Source organism: Heterocephalus glaber, unplaced genomic scaffold, assembly GCF_053883595.1.
Source record: "Heterocephalus glaber isolate CG9 unplaced genomic scaffold, H.glaber_assembly_v1.0 deba00001072, whole genome shotgun sequence".
Lineage (NCBI taxonomy): Eukaryota > Metazoa > Chordata > Mammalia > Rodentia > Bathyergidae > Heterocephalus > Heterocephalus glaber.
The window spans coordinates 1,467,386-1,485,191 of record NW_028258189.1 but is presented as its reverse complement, the minus strand read 5'-3'; the positions used below and the strand labels follow the sequence as shown (position 1 = coordinate 1,485,191).

Sequence of the window (17,806 nt, the reverse complement as noted above, 5' to 3'; positions counted from 1 at the left end):
ATCCACTTTGTCTGCAAATAGAATGACGACCCCTTCGGTTTTTCTGGGTTCTTGTCAGAGTATTGTTTTCCATCCTCTGACTTTCAGTCTATGAATTTTTTTGAGTTAAATATATTTCTTGTATACAAGATATTTTTGGATCTTGTTTCTTGATACATTCTGCCAGTCTGTTTCATTTGACTAGTAAATTGATACCATTCACATTGATAGTTATAACTGATAGATATGACTTATTTTTCTCATTGTTATTTTCCTGTTCTTGGTTCCCTTTTTTTCCCTTCTGTTGTTTGCCTTGTGTAGTGGATTCATTCTATTGGGAATGTTGGAATTGTCTTTGTTGTCACTTTCTAGAATATCCTTCAAAACTTTATGGAGTTCTGGTTTGGTGATCATGAATTTCCTTCGTAGCTCTTTTTCATGGAAGTATCTTATTTTTTCTATTGATTTTGAAAGAGTTTTGCACAACACATCAGTCTGGGTTGGGGGTTTTCTTTTAGGGCTTGAAATACTTTATTCCTGACTCTTGACTTAAGGATTTGTGTTTAGAAGTCTGCTGTGATTCTGATGGGTTTCCTTTGTAGGTGATTTGTTTCTTTTACCTAACAGCTTTTTTTTTGTACTGGGGATCAAACTCAGGTCCTTGTGCTTGTACAGCAGGTGGCGAAACCACTGAGCTAAATCCCTGGCCCACTAACAGCTTTTTATAGTCTATTTTTGTGTTGAATTTCTGGAAGCTTGACTATTATACGTCTTGGTGTACTCTTCTGATCACGACTATTACTATTTTTTGTCTTAAATTCTTTTATTGGTACATTTTAGGTATATAATACATTTACATTTATCATTGGGTGCTTGTACCTGTACATGATATATCTTGATTCTTATTTTTTCCCTATTACCTGTGTGCCCTTCACCTCCTCCACTATTTACATAGGCTTTGTTTCCATGTTTTTCTTTTCTCACAATTTTTCCTTTCCCCTTCCCCTCCCACTTCCCCTACCCCTTTGGACCTTTTCTTCCTATTCCAATTTATCAGTTATTCATTTTAATCATTTTAATCCTTAGTTACACTTTCAGTTTCTCACACTAGAGAACCTATTCAGTATTTACTCATATGTGTCCTATTTATTTTACTTAAGAGTATGGCCTCAATATGCATCCATTTAGCTATAAATGTCTCTAGTTTCTCATTCTTTCCAGCTAAGTAATACTGCATTTTATAAAAGAACCACATCTTCTTTATCCAGCTTCCAGTTGATGGGCACTTGGGCTGTTTCCAAGCTTTAGCTGTTATAAACTGTGCCACTGTAAACATGGGTGCACATATATATATTATTATTTTTATTTTTTGGTGTTCTGTATGCCTCACTTATCTGAATGTCAAATTCTTTTCTTATATTGGAAATTTCCTATTCTGTCAAAAAGTTCTTTATGCCCTTTATTTTATCCTCTCATTTTTCATTGATTCCAGTTAATCTTCTTTACATTCTCAAACAGTTGTTGGATTGAGTTTTTGTTTTGTTTTACTTTTTTGTTGTTTGGTACAGGGATTGAACTCAGGACCTTGCACTTGCAAGACAGGCGATGGAACCACTGAGCTAAATCCCTGGCCCGGAATTGATTTTTTTTTTTGTGGTTCTTTGCATTTAGAAACGTGCCTTTTCTTTTTTTTCTCTCATTAAGTTTATTGGTACATTTTCAGTGTAAAATACAGTTACATTCATCATTGGGATCTTGTACCTTTACGTGAGTATCTTGGTTCTTATTTTTTCCCCTTGTCTTGCCCTCCCTTCAACCCCTCCACCCTTCCCTATTTGCAAAGAGCTTGTTTCCATTTTTTTTCCACTTCTCATATTTTTTTCTTTCCCTTTTTTCCCTTCCCCTACCCCTCAAAATTCCCCTGCTCTTTTAGACCTTTTCTTCCTGTTACACAATATCAGTTATACATTTTTTAAATTACAAATTAAGATCTAGGAGACATTACCACAGATTTTACAGAATTTAAAAGAATATATAAAACATATTACAAAAATCATTTTTGAAATAAATATGACACCTTCTAAGAAATACCTTGGAAGACAAATTAATGAAACTAACTCTGGAGGAAATATAAAATTTGAATAGCACCTATTAAAGAAAGTATATTCCTAGCTTGAAAACCTACCTATATGACAACAGCAGGCTCGTAAACATTTTAACTGATAAATTATATCAAACAATTAAAGCAGAAAAAAGAAGGAACACTTCTCTCCTCATTTTAGGACCTCAACATTGTGCTAATCCTAAAACTGGATGAAGATAATAGAAGAAAAAAGTATGAACATAGATAGAAATTTGTTTAACAAAACAAACTATTGGAAGTCAGATCTGGCAGAATGTAGAAAGTGGTTTTGCTATATGGATGGCAGTGTTGGTTCAGCATTGGAAGATCCACCCCCAAAAGTCATCATTTTAACAGGAAAGGAAAAAGCCATATGATCCTGTCACTAGTTGGAGAAAAAGTGTTGGACTAAGTTCTACAGCTGTTCATAGTGCAAGCTATCAGGAGCCTAGAAGTAGAACAGAACCTTCTCAACAGATTAAAGACATGTACTCCATACTTCCAGCGAGAATGCCTTATATAAATGGAGAAGATAAAATGCTTTCTCCTTAAGGTGGGGAACAAGGGCAGATATGCTTACTCTTTCTCTGTCCATTAAAACTTTGAAACCTAGGCCCCACCAAAATAGTCTGACAATAAAATGACACAACTAGGATAGGATTGGCACGGCAGAAGCAAAATCTTTACATGTAGATGAAATGATCATCTACACAGAAAACACTAAGAAATCTCTAGGAGCCCCTAGAACTTGTACTTGAATTTAGCAGGATTAGAAAACACAAGGTATATATAAAAATACAGGTCTGTGTATACTTGCTATTAATGAAGAATTGGATATTGAAATTTAAAAGTTATGTAGGAGTACAAATTACCTAGAAAAGCCAAAAACAAAAACAAAAACAGTGTCGGAAGACATTTAGCACCCAATTTTAAGACTTCTTCTAAAGCTACAGTAATCACGGCAGTGTTGGTGTAAGGAAGGACATACACATCTTTGGAATAAAACAGAGAATCTAGAAATAGAACCACACATATATGGTCCACTGAGTTTTGAAAGATTATTTAACATTAGCATTTTATAGACTATAAACTCAATTCAAGAGCCGAGGAAGAGATAGTGTTTTCAGCAAATGGCACTAGAACACCTGGTATCTGTATATAAAAAATTAACCTCAACCCTTTTTTTCCATACATGAAAATAACTTGAAGGGATCTGTGAACCTAAATAAGAAAGCCTAAAAGTATAAAGCTTTAAGAAGAAATTATAAGGGAAAATATTTATGAATTCAGGGTAGGCAAGAACAACCTAGGATACAAAACATATGATGTATAAAAGAAAAAAATTGATAAATGGGATTCCATCAGAATTTAGAACTTTAAATGACATCATTAAAATGAGAAGTAGTCCTTAAACAGACCATATTTACAATGCATATAACCTATGAGCAGAATATATAAAGAATTCTTAGAGCTTATTAATAGACAACCCAATTAAAATGTAGACATAAGAAGATGATAAATAGCCAGTATAGCAGAAGGAATGGTGTGTAATTCTAGAATGAGAAAAATACTAATCAGTACAATAGTAAGATTGACTTATACATTCATTAGGGAGATGAAGTTAATAGTTTTAAAAGCCTTATCATGACTTTTTCTTTTTGTTGGATTCTCCCCCTTTGTGTTTAATTTGTCACACCCTTTCGATTCATTCTGCTGGGTTTCCTGGGGTTGTGATTCTCACTGTCTTTTTCTAGGGTATTGTCTAAAATTTTCTGGAGTGCCAGTTTGGTATTCATGAAGTTCCTGAGGTGCTGTTTATCATGAAAGTATCTTACTTCTCCATCAATTTTGAAAGACAGTTTTGCAGGGTACATTAATCAGGTTTGGAGGCTGTTTTCCTTTAGGGCTTGAAATACATCACTGCAAGCTTTTCTTGCCTTGAGGGTTTGCATTGAGAAGTCTGCTGTGATTCTGATGGGCTTTCCTTTGTTATGTGATTTGTTTCTTTCCTCTCACTGCTTGTAGAATTTTATTCTTCTGTTGGATTTCTGGAATCCTAACTATTATATGCCTATGTATAGATTTTTTTTTTATTAAGACTAGCTGGAGTCCTATATGCCACACTGTTTTTTGCCGTCACTTCTGTGAACAGACTTTTTGTGTCATCTGCACTCTCTCCTCTTTCTTCGTTGACTCCAATCAGTCTTATGTTATTCTTCTTTGCATTGTCTAGGAGCTGCTGGATTGATTTCTTGTGTTCCCTTACAATTTTGAAGCAATTTTTCTTTCCTCCTCACTAATTGCAATCTTATCTTCTATATGTGAAATTCTGTCCTCACATTGGTTCATTCTGCTGGGCAGACTTTCGATGGAGTTTTTAATCTCTTGGAAATCTGTTTGTATCTGTTTTATGGATTCCATTTGTTTCCTATGTTGGGATTCCATCATGTTCTTCAGCTCCTCTATTTTTTTATCTGTGTCCTCTCTAGATTTATTAATCATGTCTTGCACCATGAGCAAACTCTTTGCTCTTATCTAAGTAATTATTTCTGATTTCATTTTTCCCAGATCTTCTTTTGTTATCAGTTCAGAGAGTCCAGGTGGTTGAGTATCAGAGTGTTCCATCTCATTTCTCTTTGGGGTTGCTGTAGGTGATCCAGAAGTCTGTTTTTGAGATTTGTTTATATGTCTTCTCATTTCCACGGGAGGGGGTGCTTCTGGTGCTCATGTGGCTCACCTTCTCTGCCTTAGGAGCTTGGGATGGCAGCAGGGGAGCTTCCTTCCGGGTGCTGGGACTGGCTCAGCTTCTCTGCCATAGGAGCCTGGGATGGAGACAGGGAGCTTCCTTCTGGGTGCTAGGACCAGCTGAGTTTCTCTGCCCTAGGAGCCTGGGATGGAGCGGGGGAGCTTTCTTCCGGGTGCTGGGACTGGCTGAGCTTCTCTGCCTCTGGTAAATCCTCAGTGTTGTTCCTGGCCAAAAAAGGCTTCTGGCGCTTAATTAAGAATTTAATCTCTTCAGGTATGCAAATGAGTTGAATGTAGTTAGGAGGAAATGTAGAAAGATTCTCAAGGAAACAAAGTTCTCTAGGAATGCTGGTTAGCTGGTTATAATTTATATTCCAACATATAGGATTTTTTTTTTCCATTTAAAACTTTAATGTTGTGAAAGACTCCATTCCATTTCTAAAAATTAGGTGTACAATCAAATTCACTAAAAAAAAAAATACTGACTAAAGAAACTGCAGATAAAACATTTAACCAAAAGAAAGTACACATAACAAAAAGCCCTATCACAGGAAACTATGATCGTCACATTTGTGTAGTAATAGTTCTAGTTCCATAGGTCTTTATGCCAATTTGTACCTGAGTTTAATGACAGAAAAGGCAGCAGTTTCTAAATTGGTAGTATATATTCCTTTACCATTTTTTAATGTAAGGCCATTATTAAAATACACAAAGTACAAGATGAAAATGAAGGCAACAGAAAAATTCAGCTTTTCACAACCAAAAAAATAAGTTTATGGCAACATTTTGTTTTCTAAGGTTAGAAACTTGATATGCTACTCTAAACTTGCTTATCATAGAAATTATTAGTAATATAGTGAACATTTACTTTTTTAAGTACATTTTTTCAAATATGATTTTGTTCTATTTTATATTTAAATGTTACTTAAGTTTTAACGCAATTGTTAAAGTAGTTCATCAGTATATATTTGCGATACTAACTTTGGTTTAATTTTAACTTTGCCATTGTTGATGATTATAAAATTGAGTTCATTGTCACAAAGAGCCTGTTGCTTGATTGCCTTTATCTTGGAATTTTTTTATATAATGTCATCTTCAGTTGGTTTATCTCTTTGCCTTTCACTAGATGCATTTATAGACAAAACATTCAGTAAACCTGTTTTGCTATATGTAATTACGTTTGGACAAAATATAAATTTACTTTCCTGATTTAGTTGATAATGTTAAAAACATAAAGTAAAAATAGGCTTGGAAAAGTTAAATGATTCTCAATAAGCAGATATACCAATAAAAGTTTCCATATTTTGGGGTGGGTAGTAGGGATCAAACTCAGGACCTTGTGCTTAACAGGCAGGTGTGGCACCACTGAGCTTTTAAATCTCTGGCCCAAAAATTTCTACTTTTAATTTTATTTGTGCTTTTTCTTGTACTATCTCGTGAAGTTAACATTAAAGATGTTTTAAATTTATAATCTGGATGTATTGCATGTACAGGCAATCTATTACATACACATAAACATATCCCTTATGTACACTGTTATAAAATATACTTTGAGTTAGATGATTTTGCCCAAGTGTAGGCTAATGTAAGTTTTCTACACATGTTTAAGTAGGCTAAGCTTGGGCGTTTGGTAGGTTTATGGAGATGTAATACCCTTGAAATCGAACATCTCTACTAAAAAGTCTGGTTGCTTGTAGCCATTTGATCAATCGTGGCATTTGACAGTACTTTTCTCATCTGTAGTCTGTTCATTGAGACACATTCACTTACTGTATAGATGGATTTTTACAACAATTACAAATGTATTGCCAGTTCCTAACAGTTCCTTTACTTTCTGTGCTTTGAATCCTCAAAACAATCATAGTAAGAAATGAGAACTATGGAAGCTATTTAGGTTTTGAGTGCTGTACTCTAATGATTGGAAAAAGGTTGATTATAAAGATTGAGGCCCGCTTTTCTATTTCTTACATGTGATGCTTTCTGCTATATTATGAAGCAGCCAGATAGTCTTGGCTAGTGTAGCCTCTCAGTCTTTCAAATCTTGGAACTGTGAACCTGACACTAATTTTCATTGTAAATTAACCAGTTATAACATTTTGTCCTGGAAGCACAAAACAGACAAAGGTAATGCCCAAACAAATAGTTAAACTACCCTTCATCCTCAGTTTATTCTTTGAGTAGTGTTTCTCCTCAATACTAGCTAAAAATCAAAGTCTTAAGTAAACCTTTTTTTTCTTCTTTAGTAAGGGGTATCGAACTCGGTCGGGACCTTGTGCTTGGAAAGCAGGCATTGACACCACTGAGCTAAATCCCTGACCCTTTAAATAAATCTTTGTTGTGAAATATTGAAAAAAGCACTTCATTCTCTGTTTGTGACAATTGGGTTTTATAATGGTTCATTATTACATTTTTTAATAATGCAAGAATTTAAGTGAAATAAGTGACTTAAGTGACACAGCACACCATAAGTTACTGCATTAATTGTTCAGTATTTGCAAACTACTGGACAATAAAGAAATAATAATTTCCCAGACCTGAAGCTAGGTTAGAGGCTTGTTGATACATGATCCCCAAATGTTTGGACTGTTCAGTCTGTGGGTCTCTGTTATTAATTATCCCCATGTAATATACAAATAACACTTTCTTTGAGTTGATTTAATGAGAAAGGAAAGAAATCTCCTTAGTTACTGAGTCACATATCCATGAACATGAAATGAGAGAGCAATAGATGGATGAGCAGGAAAACAATATTTTAGCTTTTTTCAACTTTTAGTTTTTATTAGTACGTTTGTAGTATATAGTGACTGCATTTCTTGTACTGGTAATTTATGTAACACATCTTAATTTTTTTTATCCCTTCCTCTTCTCACCCTCTGTCCTCCCGTCATTTCGTTTCTCTTCCCTTTTGCAAAGATCTGTCTTCCTAATTCGTATTATTTGTCTTAGTTTGCTTTTTGCTTATATTTTGGGTTTCTTATATAAGAGAGATTATATGATGTTTAAGCTTCTGTGTCTGATTCATTTTACTTAACATTATGGTCTCAAGGGCCACCTATATTGATAGAAATGACTCATTTATTCTTTATGCAGAGTGGTACTCTATTGAGTATATATATATAATTTTAGAATTCATTCACTTGTTAATAAATATATAGGCCACTGCAAGTAGTTATTATGGATTGTGATGCTATAAACATAGCAACGTAACTATCACTGTACTATGCTCTTTTGGGAAGATGCTAAGAAAGGGAATGAATGGATCAACTAGAATTTGTAATTTTGATTTTTGAGGAATGTCCATACTGATTTTCAAAATTATTGCACTAGTTTATACTGGCACCAACAATTTAAAAGTATTCCTCCTTTTTTTTTTTTTTTTTTTTACAGCTTTGTCATCATTTGTTAATTATTTAATTTTTTTTTCTTTTTTTAGTTTTGTTGTTGCTTTGTTTTTGCTTTTGATTTTGGATCTTGCTGTGTTGCCCAAGCTGGACTTAACTTTCTGGCCTCCATCAATCTTCCTGCTTCATCCTCTAGAGTGATAAGAATACAAGTGTGTGCCATTGTCCCTGGCTCAATTTAAGCTCTTTCTTGGCTTTATTTTTGATTTTTGTTCCTGCTTGTTACTTGCTGTCACTCTCCTGCAGTGACAGTGAGCCTGTCTGAAGGGTGTCCTTGAGAGCCAGCTGTTTATAAAGTCAGTGTCACGGAGTCATCCAGCCCTGGGCTCCCGCTGTGGCCTCCTCGTCCTTCCCCGCAGTGGACAGGGCTCTGGAACCCGGGCTCGGCCTGCAGGAGGCCCGCTTTCCTCAGAGCCACCAATTATTTAATTTTTTGATGGCGGATATTTTTTTTCCTGGAGTAAGATGGAATCTCAGAGCGGTATTAATTCGCATTTCTATAATGGCCAGTGATGTTGAATATTTTTTGCATGTATTTAATGACCATATGTACTCCTTGTGAGAAGTGTCTGTTCATGTTTGTAGCCCCCTTCTTTTTAAAATTAATTTTATTGGTACATTTTAGGTATAAAATACAGTTACATTCATCATTGGCAATTTGCACCTTTACATACTCTCTCGTTTCTTCTTTTTTCCCCATTTTCCTGCCCTCCATTCAAGCCATTCATCCCTCTGAATTTACAAAGACTTTGTTTCCATTTTTTCATTTTCTAATATTAATTCCATTCCCTTCTTTCCTTTCCCCTAGCTCTTGCACTTCCCCTTCCTCTTTGCCCCCTTCCTATTTCGTATTATCTATTATACCTTTTAGCATTTATTGACACTTTCAGTTTCTCACACTAGAGAAACTTTGGTATTTACACGTGTCCTATTTATGTCACTTAAGACATAATGTAACCCCTCAATGTACATTCATTTAGCTGTAAATATCTCTGATTTGTCATTCTTTATGGTGAGTAGTACTCTGTTTTATAAAGGAAAACACATTTTCTTTATCCAGTCTCCAGTTGATGGGCAATGGGCTTGTTTCCAACTTTTACCTATTAACAGTGCTGCTGTGAACATGGGTGCACATATATCACTGTGGTAGGATGCTTTTAATTCTTTGGGGAAGATACCCAGCAGGGGAATAGCTGGGTCAAATGGGACTTCCAGTTCTAGTTCTCTTGAGATATCGCCATACTAATTTTCCACAATGGTTGAACCAGTGTGGACTCCCACCAGCAGTGGAGCAGTGTTCTTTCCTCACAGCCCTGCCAGCACTTGTTATTGGTGGATTTCATGGTAGCAGCCATTTTTTTCTGGAGTGAGGTAGAATCTCAGCGTTGTTTTCATTTGCATCTCTAGAATGACCAGTGATGTTGAACACTTTTTCATATATTTATGTGCTATTTCTACTTCTTTGTCTGAGAAATGCCTGTTCATTTCAGATGCCCATTTTTGGATTGGGTCTTTAAATTGGGGAGGTCTGATTTTTTAAAGTTCTTTATAGAGTCTAGATAGTAGACCTTTGAGGAACAAAGTTTTTTCCCACAGTGTGGGTTGTCTCTTCACACTGTTGGTGTTTTCTCTTGCTGTGCAGAAGCTTTTTAATAAGACGAGATCTCACTTGTTGATTGCGGTAGTTCATGGACAACTGAGGGTTTTGTTCATAGTATCTTTTCCTACATCAATGTCTTTAAGAGTTCTCCCTAACCTCTGTTCCAGCTGGTTCAGCATTTCTGTTTTAATATTTAGATCTTTAATCCATTTTGATTTTAGTTTAGTGCATGGTGAGAGATACCGGTTTAGTTTTAATCTTTGGCAAGTTGAAACCCAAATTTTCCAGCATCATTTATTAAAGAGGCTATCTTTCCTCCAGTGAGGGTGTTTGGCTCCTCTGTCGAAGATGAGATGGCTGAATGTATTTGGAGTTGTTTTGGCATCTTCTAATCTGTTCCACTGGTCCTCAGGCCTGTTTCTTTGCCAGTTCCATATATATATAAATTTTTTATCACAGTAGCTTTGTAGTATAGTTTCAGGTTGGGGGTTGTGATACCCCCTGCCATGTCTCTTGCCTAGAATTGCTTTTGCTATTCTGGGTCTCTTCTTGTTCCAAATGAATTTTTGGATTGTTTTCTCAAGGCCCATGAAGTATGCTGCTGGAATTTCAATTGGGATTGCATTGAATCTATATAGCAGTTTTGAAAGTATGGCCATATTCACTATGTTGATTCTTCCTACCCAGGAACAAGGGATGTCTTTCCATTTTCTGATACCATCTTCAGTCTCTCTTTTCACAGTACTAAAGTTTTCAGAGAAGAGGTCTTTGATTTCTTTTGTTAGGTTGATTCCTAGGTATTTCAGTTTTTTGGATACTATTGTGAAAGGAATTGTTTGCGCCATTTCTCTCTCGGTGAGTCTGTTGTTCGTGTAGAGGAAAGCTATTGAATTTTGTGTGTTGACCTTATAACCAGCTACTTGACTGAATTTGGTTATTAAGTCTAGAAGACTTTTGGTGGAGCTCTTGGGGTCTTCTATATGGAGTATCATGTAATCTGCAAATAATGACAATTTGACTTCTTCATTTCCTATCTTTATTCCTTTTATTTCTTTCTCTTGTCTAATTGTTGTGGCTAATTTTTCCAAAACTATATTGAGTAGGAGTGGTGATAGTGGACATCCTTGTCTGGTTCCTGATTTGAGTGTGAAGGATTTCAGTTTTTGACCATTTAGTATGATATTGGATATTGGTTTTTCATAGATGGCTTTTATCAGATTGAGGTAGAGACTGTATTCCAGTTTTTTGTAGGGATTTTATCAGAAATGCAAGTTGGATTTTGTCAGATGCTTTTTCTGCATCATTTGAGATAATCATATGGTTTTGTCCTTGGCTCTATTGATATAGTGTATTACATTTATTGAGTTGCTTATGTTGAACCATCCTTGCGTCCCTGGGTTAATCCCACTTAGTCAGGGTGTATGATCTTCTGCATTCCATTTGCCAGTATCTTATTAAGGATTTTTGCATCTATGTTCCCTAGTACGATTGGCCTGTATTTCTCTTTTTCGGATGGATCTTTCTGTGCTTTGGGGATAAAAGTGATGCTTCCTTCCAGGAAAGAATTTGGGAGTATTGCTTCCATTTCAGTTTCATTGAAAAGTTTAAACAGTAATGGCAGTAGTTGCTCTCTGATTTGGCAGTGAAGCCATCATGACCCGGGCTATTCTTAATTGATAGGTTTTTAATTACGTTTTCAATTTCTTTGATTGATATTGGGTTGTTTAGAATTCTTAATGTCTTCTTTGTTCAACTTTGGTAATTCGTACATTGTCTAGGAATCTGACCATTTCTTCTGTGTTTTCCATCTTATTGGAGTGTAGGTCCCTTTTTTGATAGAATCTTTTTTGGGGGGGTATAGTTTTTTGAATTCTTTATATATTCAAGATACTAGGATTCATTAAAGGAGCATAGCAGTTAATAATGACTACTGGCATTTGGCAGTCCCATTCACCTCTTTTACTTCTCATCAGCTGTTTTTGTAAATCTTCAGTACCCCTTGCCCCATTTTTCTTATGTAGCATGTGAATAAGCTGAGAAGAGCTAGTTTATGTAGTTATACTTCGACAATATTGTGGGATTAGTGGAATAGATTAGAAGATGAAGAAACAACTCCAGACATACTCAGCCACCTCATCTTTAACAAAAGACCCAACCACCCTCATTGGAGGAAAAATAGCCTATTTAATAAATGGTGTTGGAAAAACTGGATTTCATCCTGCCAAACATTAAAACTAGACCCCTGTCTTTCACCATGCACTAAACTAAAATTGAAGTGGATTAAAGATCTGAATGTTAAAACAAACACTAACCTTGCTGGAAGATAAGTTAGGTAGAACTCTTGAAGACAGTGGCTTAGGAAAAGACTTAATAAACAAAACCTCAGTACCACAGGAACTAGCAAAAGAATCAACCACTGGGATCTCGTCTTATTAAAAACCTTGTGCACTGCAAGAGAGACCACCAACAGAGCAAAGAAACAACCTACAATGGGGGAAAAATTTTTAGCAGCTGTACTTCAGACAAAGGACTAATATCTGGATTATATAAAGAACTGAAAAAAATCAGACCCCCCAGATTCAAAGACCCAGTTCAAAAATGGGCATCTGAAATGAACAGACATTTCTCAGAAAAAGTAAAATCAACAAATAAATACATGAAAAAATGTTCAACATCACCAGTCATTTGAGAGATGCAGATGAAAACAACACTGAGATTCCAACTCAACCCACAAAGAATGGCTGCGATCAGGAAATCAACTAATAACAAATGTTGTTGGGGGTGCAGATTGGTGAAACCACTGTGGAATCAGTATGGAGATACCTCAGAGAACTGGGGCTAGAGGTCCCATTTGACCCCGCTATTCCCCTGCTAGGTATCTTCCCCAAAGAATTAAAAGAATCATACCACAGCGTTATATGTGCACTCATGTTAACAGTGGCACAGTTTGTAATAGGTAAAGCTTGGTAACAGCCCAAGTGCCCATCAACTGGAAATTAGATAAAGAAGATGTAGTTTTTTTTATAAAATGGAGTACTACTCAGCCATAAAGAACGAGACAGTAGAGACATTTATAGCTAAATGGATGCACATTGAGGCCATACTCTCAAGTGAAATAATAAGTTGGACACACATGTGTCAGTACTGAATAGTTTCTGTAGTGTGAGAAGCTGAAAGTGTAAATAAGGATTAAAATGATTAAAATGAATAATTGATAATTTGAAATTGGAAGGAAAGGTCCAAAGCGGTAGCCGTGGAGGGAGGGGAAGGAGAAAGGAAAGAAGGGAAAGGAAAAATTATGAGAAAAGAAAAAAGAATGGTAACAAAGTCTATGTAAATAGGGAAGAGTGGAGGGTGTGAAGGGTGCACAGTTACTGCGGAAAAAATAACAATCAGGATACATCATCTGCAGGTACAAGCACCCAATGATAAATGTAAATGTATTGTATGCCTAAAATGTACCAATAAAAGGATTTAAGGAAAAAAAAAGATATTGTGAGATTAGACTATAATAATGAAATAAAAATTTCATTGAAATGAATCACAGGAGTTTTTTTTATTTCTTAGTGTGCGTATATCACAGTATATTAAATGTGCACTAGCATGATGTCTAAAAAACAATATATGAAATATTTCTTAATTTTAGGAAATTAAATATTTCTAAATTTTAAAATTCTTTATTGCTAAACGATATTAACTGTTGTTTGAGACTTTAGCAAATTCTAATTATTATGCTAGGGGAGGGTCATGCTTTGATGTTAAGTGCTGGTGACTTGCAGTGGTGATGTTTCGTTAAAGTTCAATGAAATGACTTCCACTTTTAAAAATAAGACAGCTTGTTGCCTCAATATAGTCTTTCTTGGCTAGGATTGTATTTAGCTGGTAATTTGATCAGCAAATACAAAACAAGACAAAACATAAATCCAAAATAAACAGAAAACAAAACAAAAGAACAAGAGCAAAAAATAAGAGCACATCGTGGTGGGAAACTGACCCAGGATAACAAATGACAAAGTTTAACAATTTTTAATCCAGCCTGGACAATTCAGTGAGTTATAGAGACCTCATCTCAAAAATAAAAGAGTGAATAAAAGTAGAGGGTCCTTGTGTCTTAGTGTAGAATCCCTGGCTTAATCCCCAGTACTCTAAAATGAAAATAAAAAACAGCCTCTTTCTTTTACTTTTTTATTTGTACGGGAGATCGAACTTGGGTCCTTGCACTTGTGTAGTAGGCGGTGAAACCACTGAGGTAAATCCCTGGCCCATACCCTCTTTCTGTTTTTTCATCCTCTTTCTTTTACAAAAGATTTTTCTGTAACCTGCAGTAATCCTAGAGATAGAATTTTCCCTCATTTGCTATAGTAGCTGGGATTATAGTTACTTGTCATCAGAATTTGGCAGTTTTGCCTAAGTTGAAATTTCTAGTTAGCCAATATAGTTATATTGTAAAATAATTACATGTTTTAAGTTGCAATTTACTTTTTTATATCTATGCACAAAGAAAATACTTTTGGGAATATATGAATCACTTGGTATTTTAAACATTAAATGTCTGGATGTCTAGCACAGTTTAACATATTAGCATCATACATAGGTAGGAGCTTTTTGTAGTTGAGTTTTTTTTGTTTTTTTGTTATTTTTGTTTGTTTTTGATACCGGGAATTGAACTTGGGGCCCTTCGCTTTCAGGCAGGCAGCAGAATGTAGTTGAGTTTTAAAATGGCTTCTTTTAAAAAGCTACTAAGAAAAGCCTAGGTCCTAGGAAGTGCTGCCAAATTCCTCAAGAGCTTTAGAAAGATCTAATGCCAATAGTAGTCAAACTTTTTAATGAAACTGAAAGAGAAGCCATACTCCTCAAGTGATTCTTGGACACAACCATTGTCCTGATTCCAAAGTCAAGACAGGACCCAGCCAAAAAAAGGGAATTAAAGGCCAATCTCTTTATTTAATGCAGATGCAGAAATTGTAAGTAAGATCTTGGTAAACAAAATCCAGCAAGTCATGAAAACGAGCATACATCATGATGATATAGGTTTTAATCCATGGATGCAGGGAAGGTTCAACAAGTGCAAATCAACAAATACACCATATAAATAGAAGAAAAAACAAAAATTTTATCGTCACCTTAGTAGACTCAGAAGTATTTGATAAAATTGAACATCCATTCATGATAAAACCCTGAAAAAGTAGGTTTACAAGGTTTTCATTTTAATCTAATAAAACCTATCTATGACAAAGCAATGACCAACATAATATTAAATGGAGAAAAGCCAAAAGTTTTGTCTGTTAAATCAGGAATAGGATTTTCACTGTCACCACTGTTTCATTATAGTTCTTGAAATATTAGAGTAATTAGGGAGGAGACAGAAATAAAAGGGATATGGATAGAAAAAGAAGTTAAATTATTACTTGCAAATGGCATGATCATAAAAAAGTACAAAATAGAAGACAGAAAATGGGAAAAAATAGGAGAGAAAAATAAAGTTATTGTAATCCAGTATGACCAGTGTAATTAAAAGTGTACTTGTCTTACGTGTTTTTATTTTTTTGGCCTGTTAGTCTTGCTGTTAATCTGTTCTTAGGATTATTAACTTAGTAAAAATATAAGTATATGAATCTGATGCTGGCAAAAAAAAAAAAAGGATGAAGAAGAAGGAAAAAAACAATTGACGTGTATTATGTACATGTACCAGTTCCCCACAATGAACATAATCATGTACTTTAATCATGTACTAATAAAAATTAAAAAATAAGGCATCATGCTATTTTAATTCTAGAAAATTAGATGTTGCTCTTAAAATTGAAAATTTGTTCGAATATTTGGTAGAGCATTTCAGAAATTTACTGAGTTTTACTTAAGTTAAAAATAACTGTAGTGGTTATGTTCTCCTAGGTAGTTTATAAATGTTTTTAAAAAGTATAGATAAATTTATAAAGCTTATTAAACTGATAAACTTAATATTTTCACTTTCTTCTTGCAGCATTTTCAGTTAGCATTGATTGATTGTAATCCTTGTACTTTGTCCACGGCTGAAAGTAAGTATTTCTAAGTATATTACCTAGTTTTGTCTTTTGAGCAAGAGAATATCAAATACATTTATATGTTTGTTTGGTTTTTTTTGTTTGTTTTTTTGTTATATCACAACAGAGATGGAATAACTGTTGTGTTTCAGTGATTTAGGCTATTATAGTTCAGTTTATTTGAGTACCTGTTTTTAATTTAAGAAAATTGACAGTGATAACTGTAGAAATGCCTGTTTTCTTACAGAGCAGTAATACAAATTGCCTACTTTCTTCTTTTTTTTTTTTTGGTACTGGGGGTTGAACTTGGGTCCTTGCACTTGCCCAGCAGGCGGCGAAACCACTGAGCTAAATCCCTGGGCCCACTTTCTTCTTGTTTGAGGTAGGGTCTCCCTTTGTAGTTCCAACTGGCCCTGAACTCACAGTGTAGCCCAGGCTGGCCTTGAAATCAAGGGGATCCTCCTGCCTCAGCCTCTTGAGTGCTGGGATTATAGGTATATGCCACCACACCTGGCTTATATTGTCACTTTTTAGTTAGAAAAATGATCTAAATGATCTAAACCCTCTTTGACTGTCTTTGAAACTTTCAAACATTTTTGTTGTTTTTGCTTTTTTTTGGTACCAGGGGTCAAACTCGGGTCCTTCTCTTTACAGGGCAGGCAGCGGAATCACTGAGCTAAATCCCTGACCCTTTCATATACCTCTGATGTTAGAAAAATCATATTTTCAAAGCAAAGTTAAGAAAATACTAAGTGAAATTACTTTTATAACTAATAGACACAGTTATTTAAAATACACTGTTTTTGAAACTTACAGTAGATGACTATAATATTTGTGAATAATCAGTTAATGTGAAACAACAGTATATGATTGTCTTTTAAGATAATAATTTATTATTATTAAATTTATTCTAGAATTCTAAAAGTAATATTTTGGACTAAAGCTTAAGAAAGCTTTATTGTTAATTTCACATAGCTTCCCATGTAGATTATTTATCTTTATGACATCAAGAGTTTGTATGAGAAAGAGTGCAGATGAACAGAGAGGATTAAAAACATTAATGCCATGCAAATTTTACCATTGTGTGATGTTTCTTAAAAAGAGTCATTATAGTCTGTATATAGTTTTGAAAGGTATTTTTTCTAGGAATAGAAATCTCAAAAGACTTGTTTTTAATAAAAACAAAACAAAAAAATCAGATATTTCATGTTTATTTGTAATTATCCATTGTTATTTAGTTGTTTTGATCAGTATTATAGAATCATTTTTGCTCTGTCATTGGGGAACTGAGCATCAACATGATCTGGAAAAAAAAAGGCAAAATATTCTACTGTTATTTGAGTTTTGAGATATAGTTGTTTAGATGATTGACTTTATTTTTTTTTCACCTCTAACTCCTCTAAGTTTGAAGAATTGAGAGAAAATTTGTTATTCATAGTATCCTCATCTGTCACTTTCTAAGGATTTTTAAAAGAAATTTAATGTAAAGAAAAGATCTGCATTGAAACATGATCTTAATATATGATACCTTCAGTAAAAGAAAATGTTCAGTATCACATATGAAGATATTTAAAAAGTGTATTTCTTTTTTTGTTTTTTTGGTACCGGGTTTAGAACTAAAAAGTATATTTCTTTAATGTTTTTACTTGAACTTTTTTGTGAAGTACATTTGCTAAAAATTATTTATATTTATTAGAACTGTAAGAAAGATTAAACTTTTATTTAAAAATGACTTCATGAGTGTTTCTAAGTACGCTTACTTTAGTAGATTTAATTATGTTTTATTAACAAGGAAGCTTACCTAAATGGAATGTATTTCTATAGTTTTAACATGCTTAAGTTTTGTATTATTGATACCTTAAATTGATTACATGGAAATTGATATTTTTCATGGTCTATTCCAGTTCAGTTTCATATTGCACACTTGTATGAAACCCAG

General features: G+C 34.4%; 1 protein-coding gene across 11 annotated transcripts in view; it reads left to right on the top strand.

Moving 5' to 3' along the window:
• Nucleotides 1-17,806, top strand: part of LOC147828441 (histone demethylase UTY-like) — a 258,477-nt gene that overhangs the window by 58,462 nt on the left and 182,209 nt on the right. For 10 of the 11 annotated variants that reach the window (XR_015450784.1, XM_087209914.1, XM_087209917.1 and 7 more), the window contains 2 exons: nucleotides 15,828-15,882; nucleotides 17,772-17,806. Coding sequence is in view for 9 of the 11 variants with exons in the window: in XM_087209914.1 (XP_087066040.1) it covers nucleotides 15,828-15,882; nucleotides 17,772-17,806 (90 nt within the window). In the remaining 2 variants the exon portion in view is untranslated. Of the gene's footprint in view, nucleotides 1-15,827; nucleotides 15,883-17,771 lie in introns of those variants that run through there. The other variant, XM_087209916.1, reaches the window with a different exon arrangement.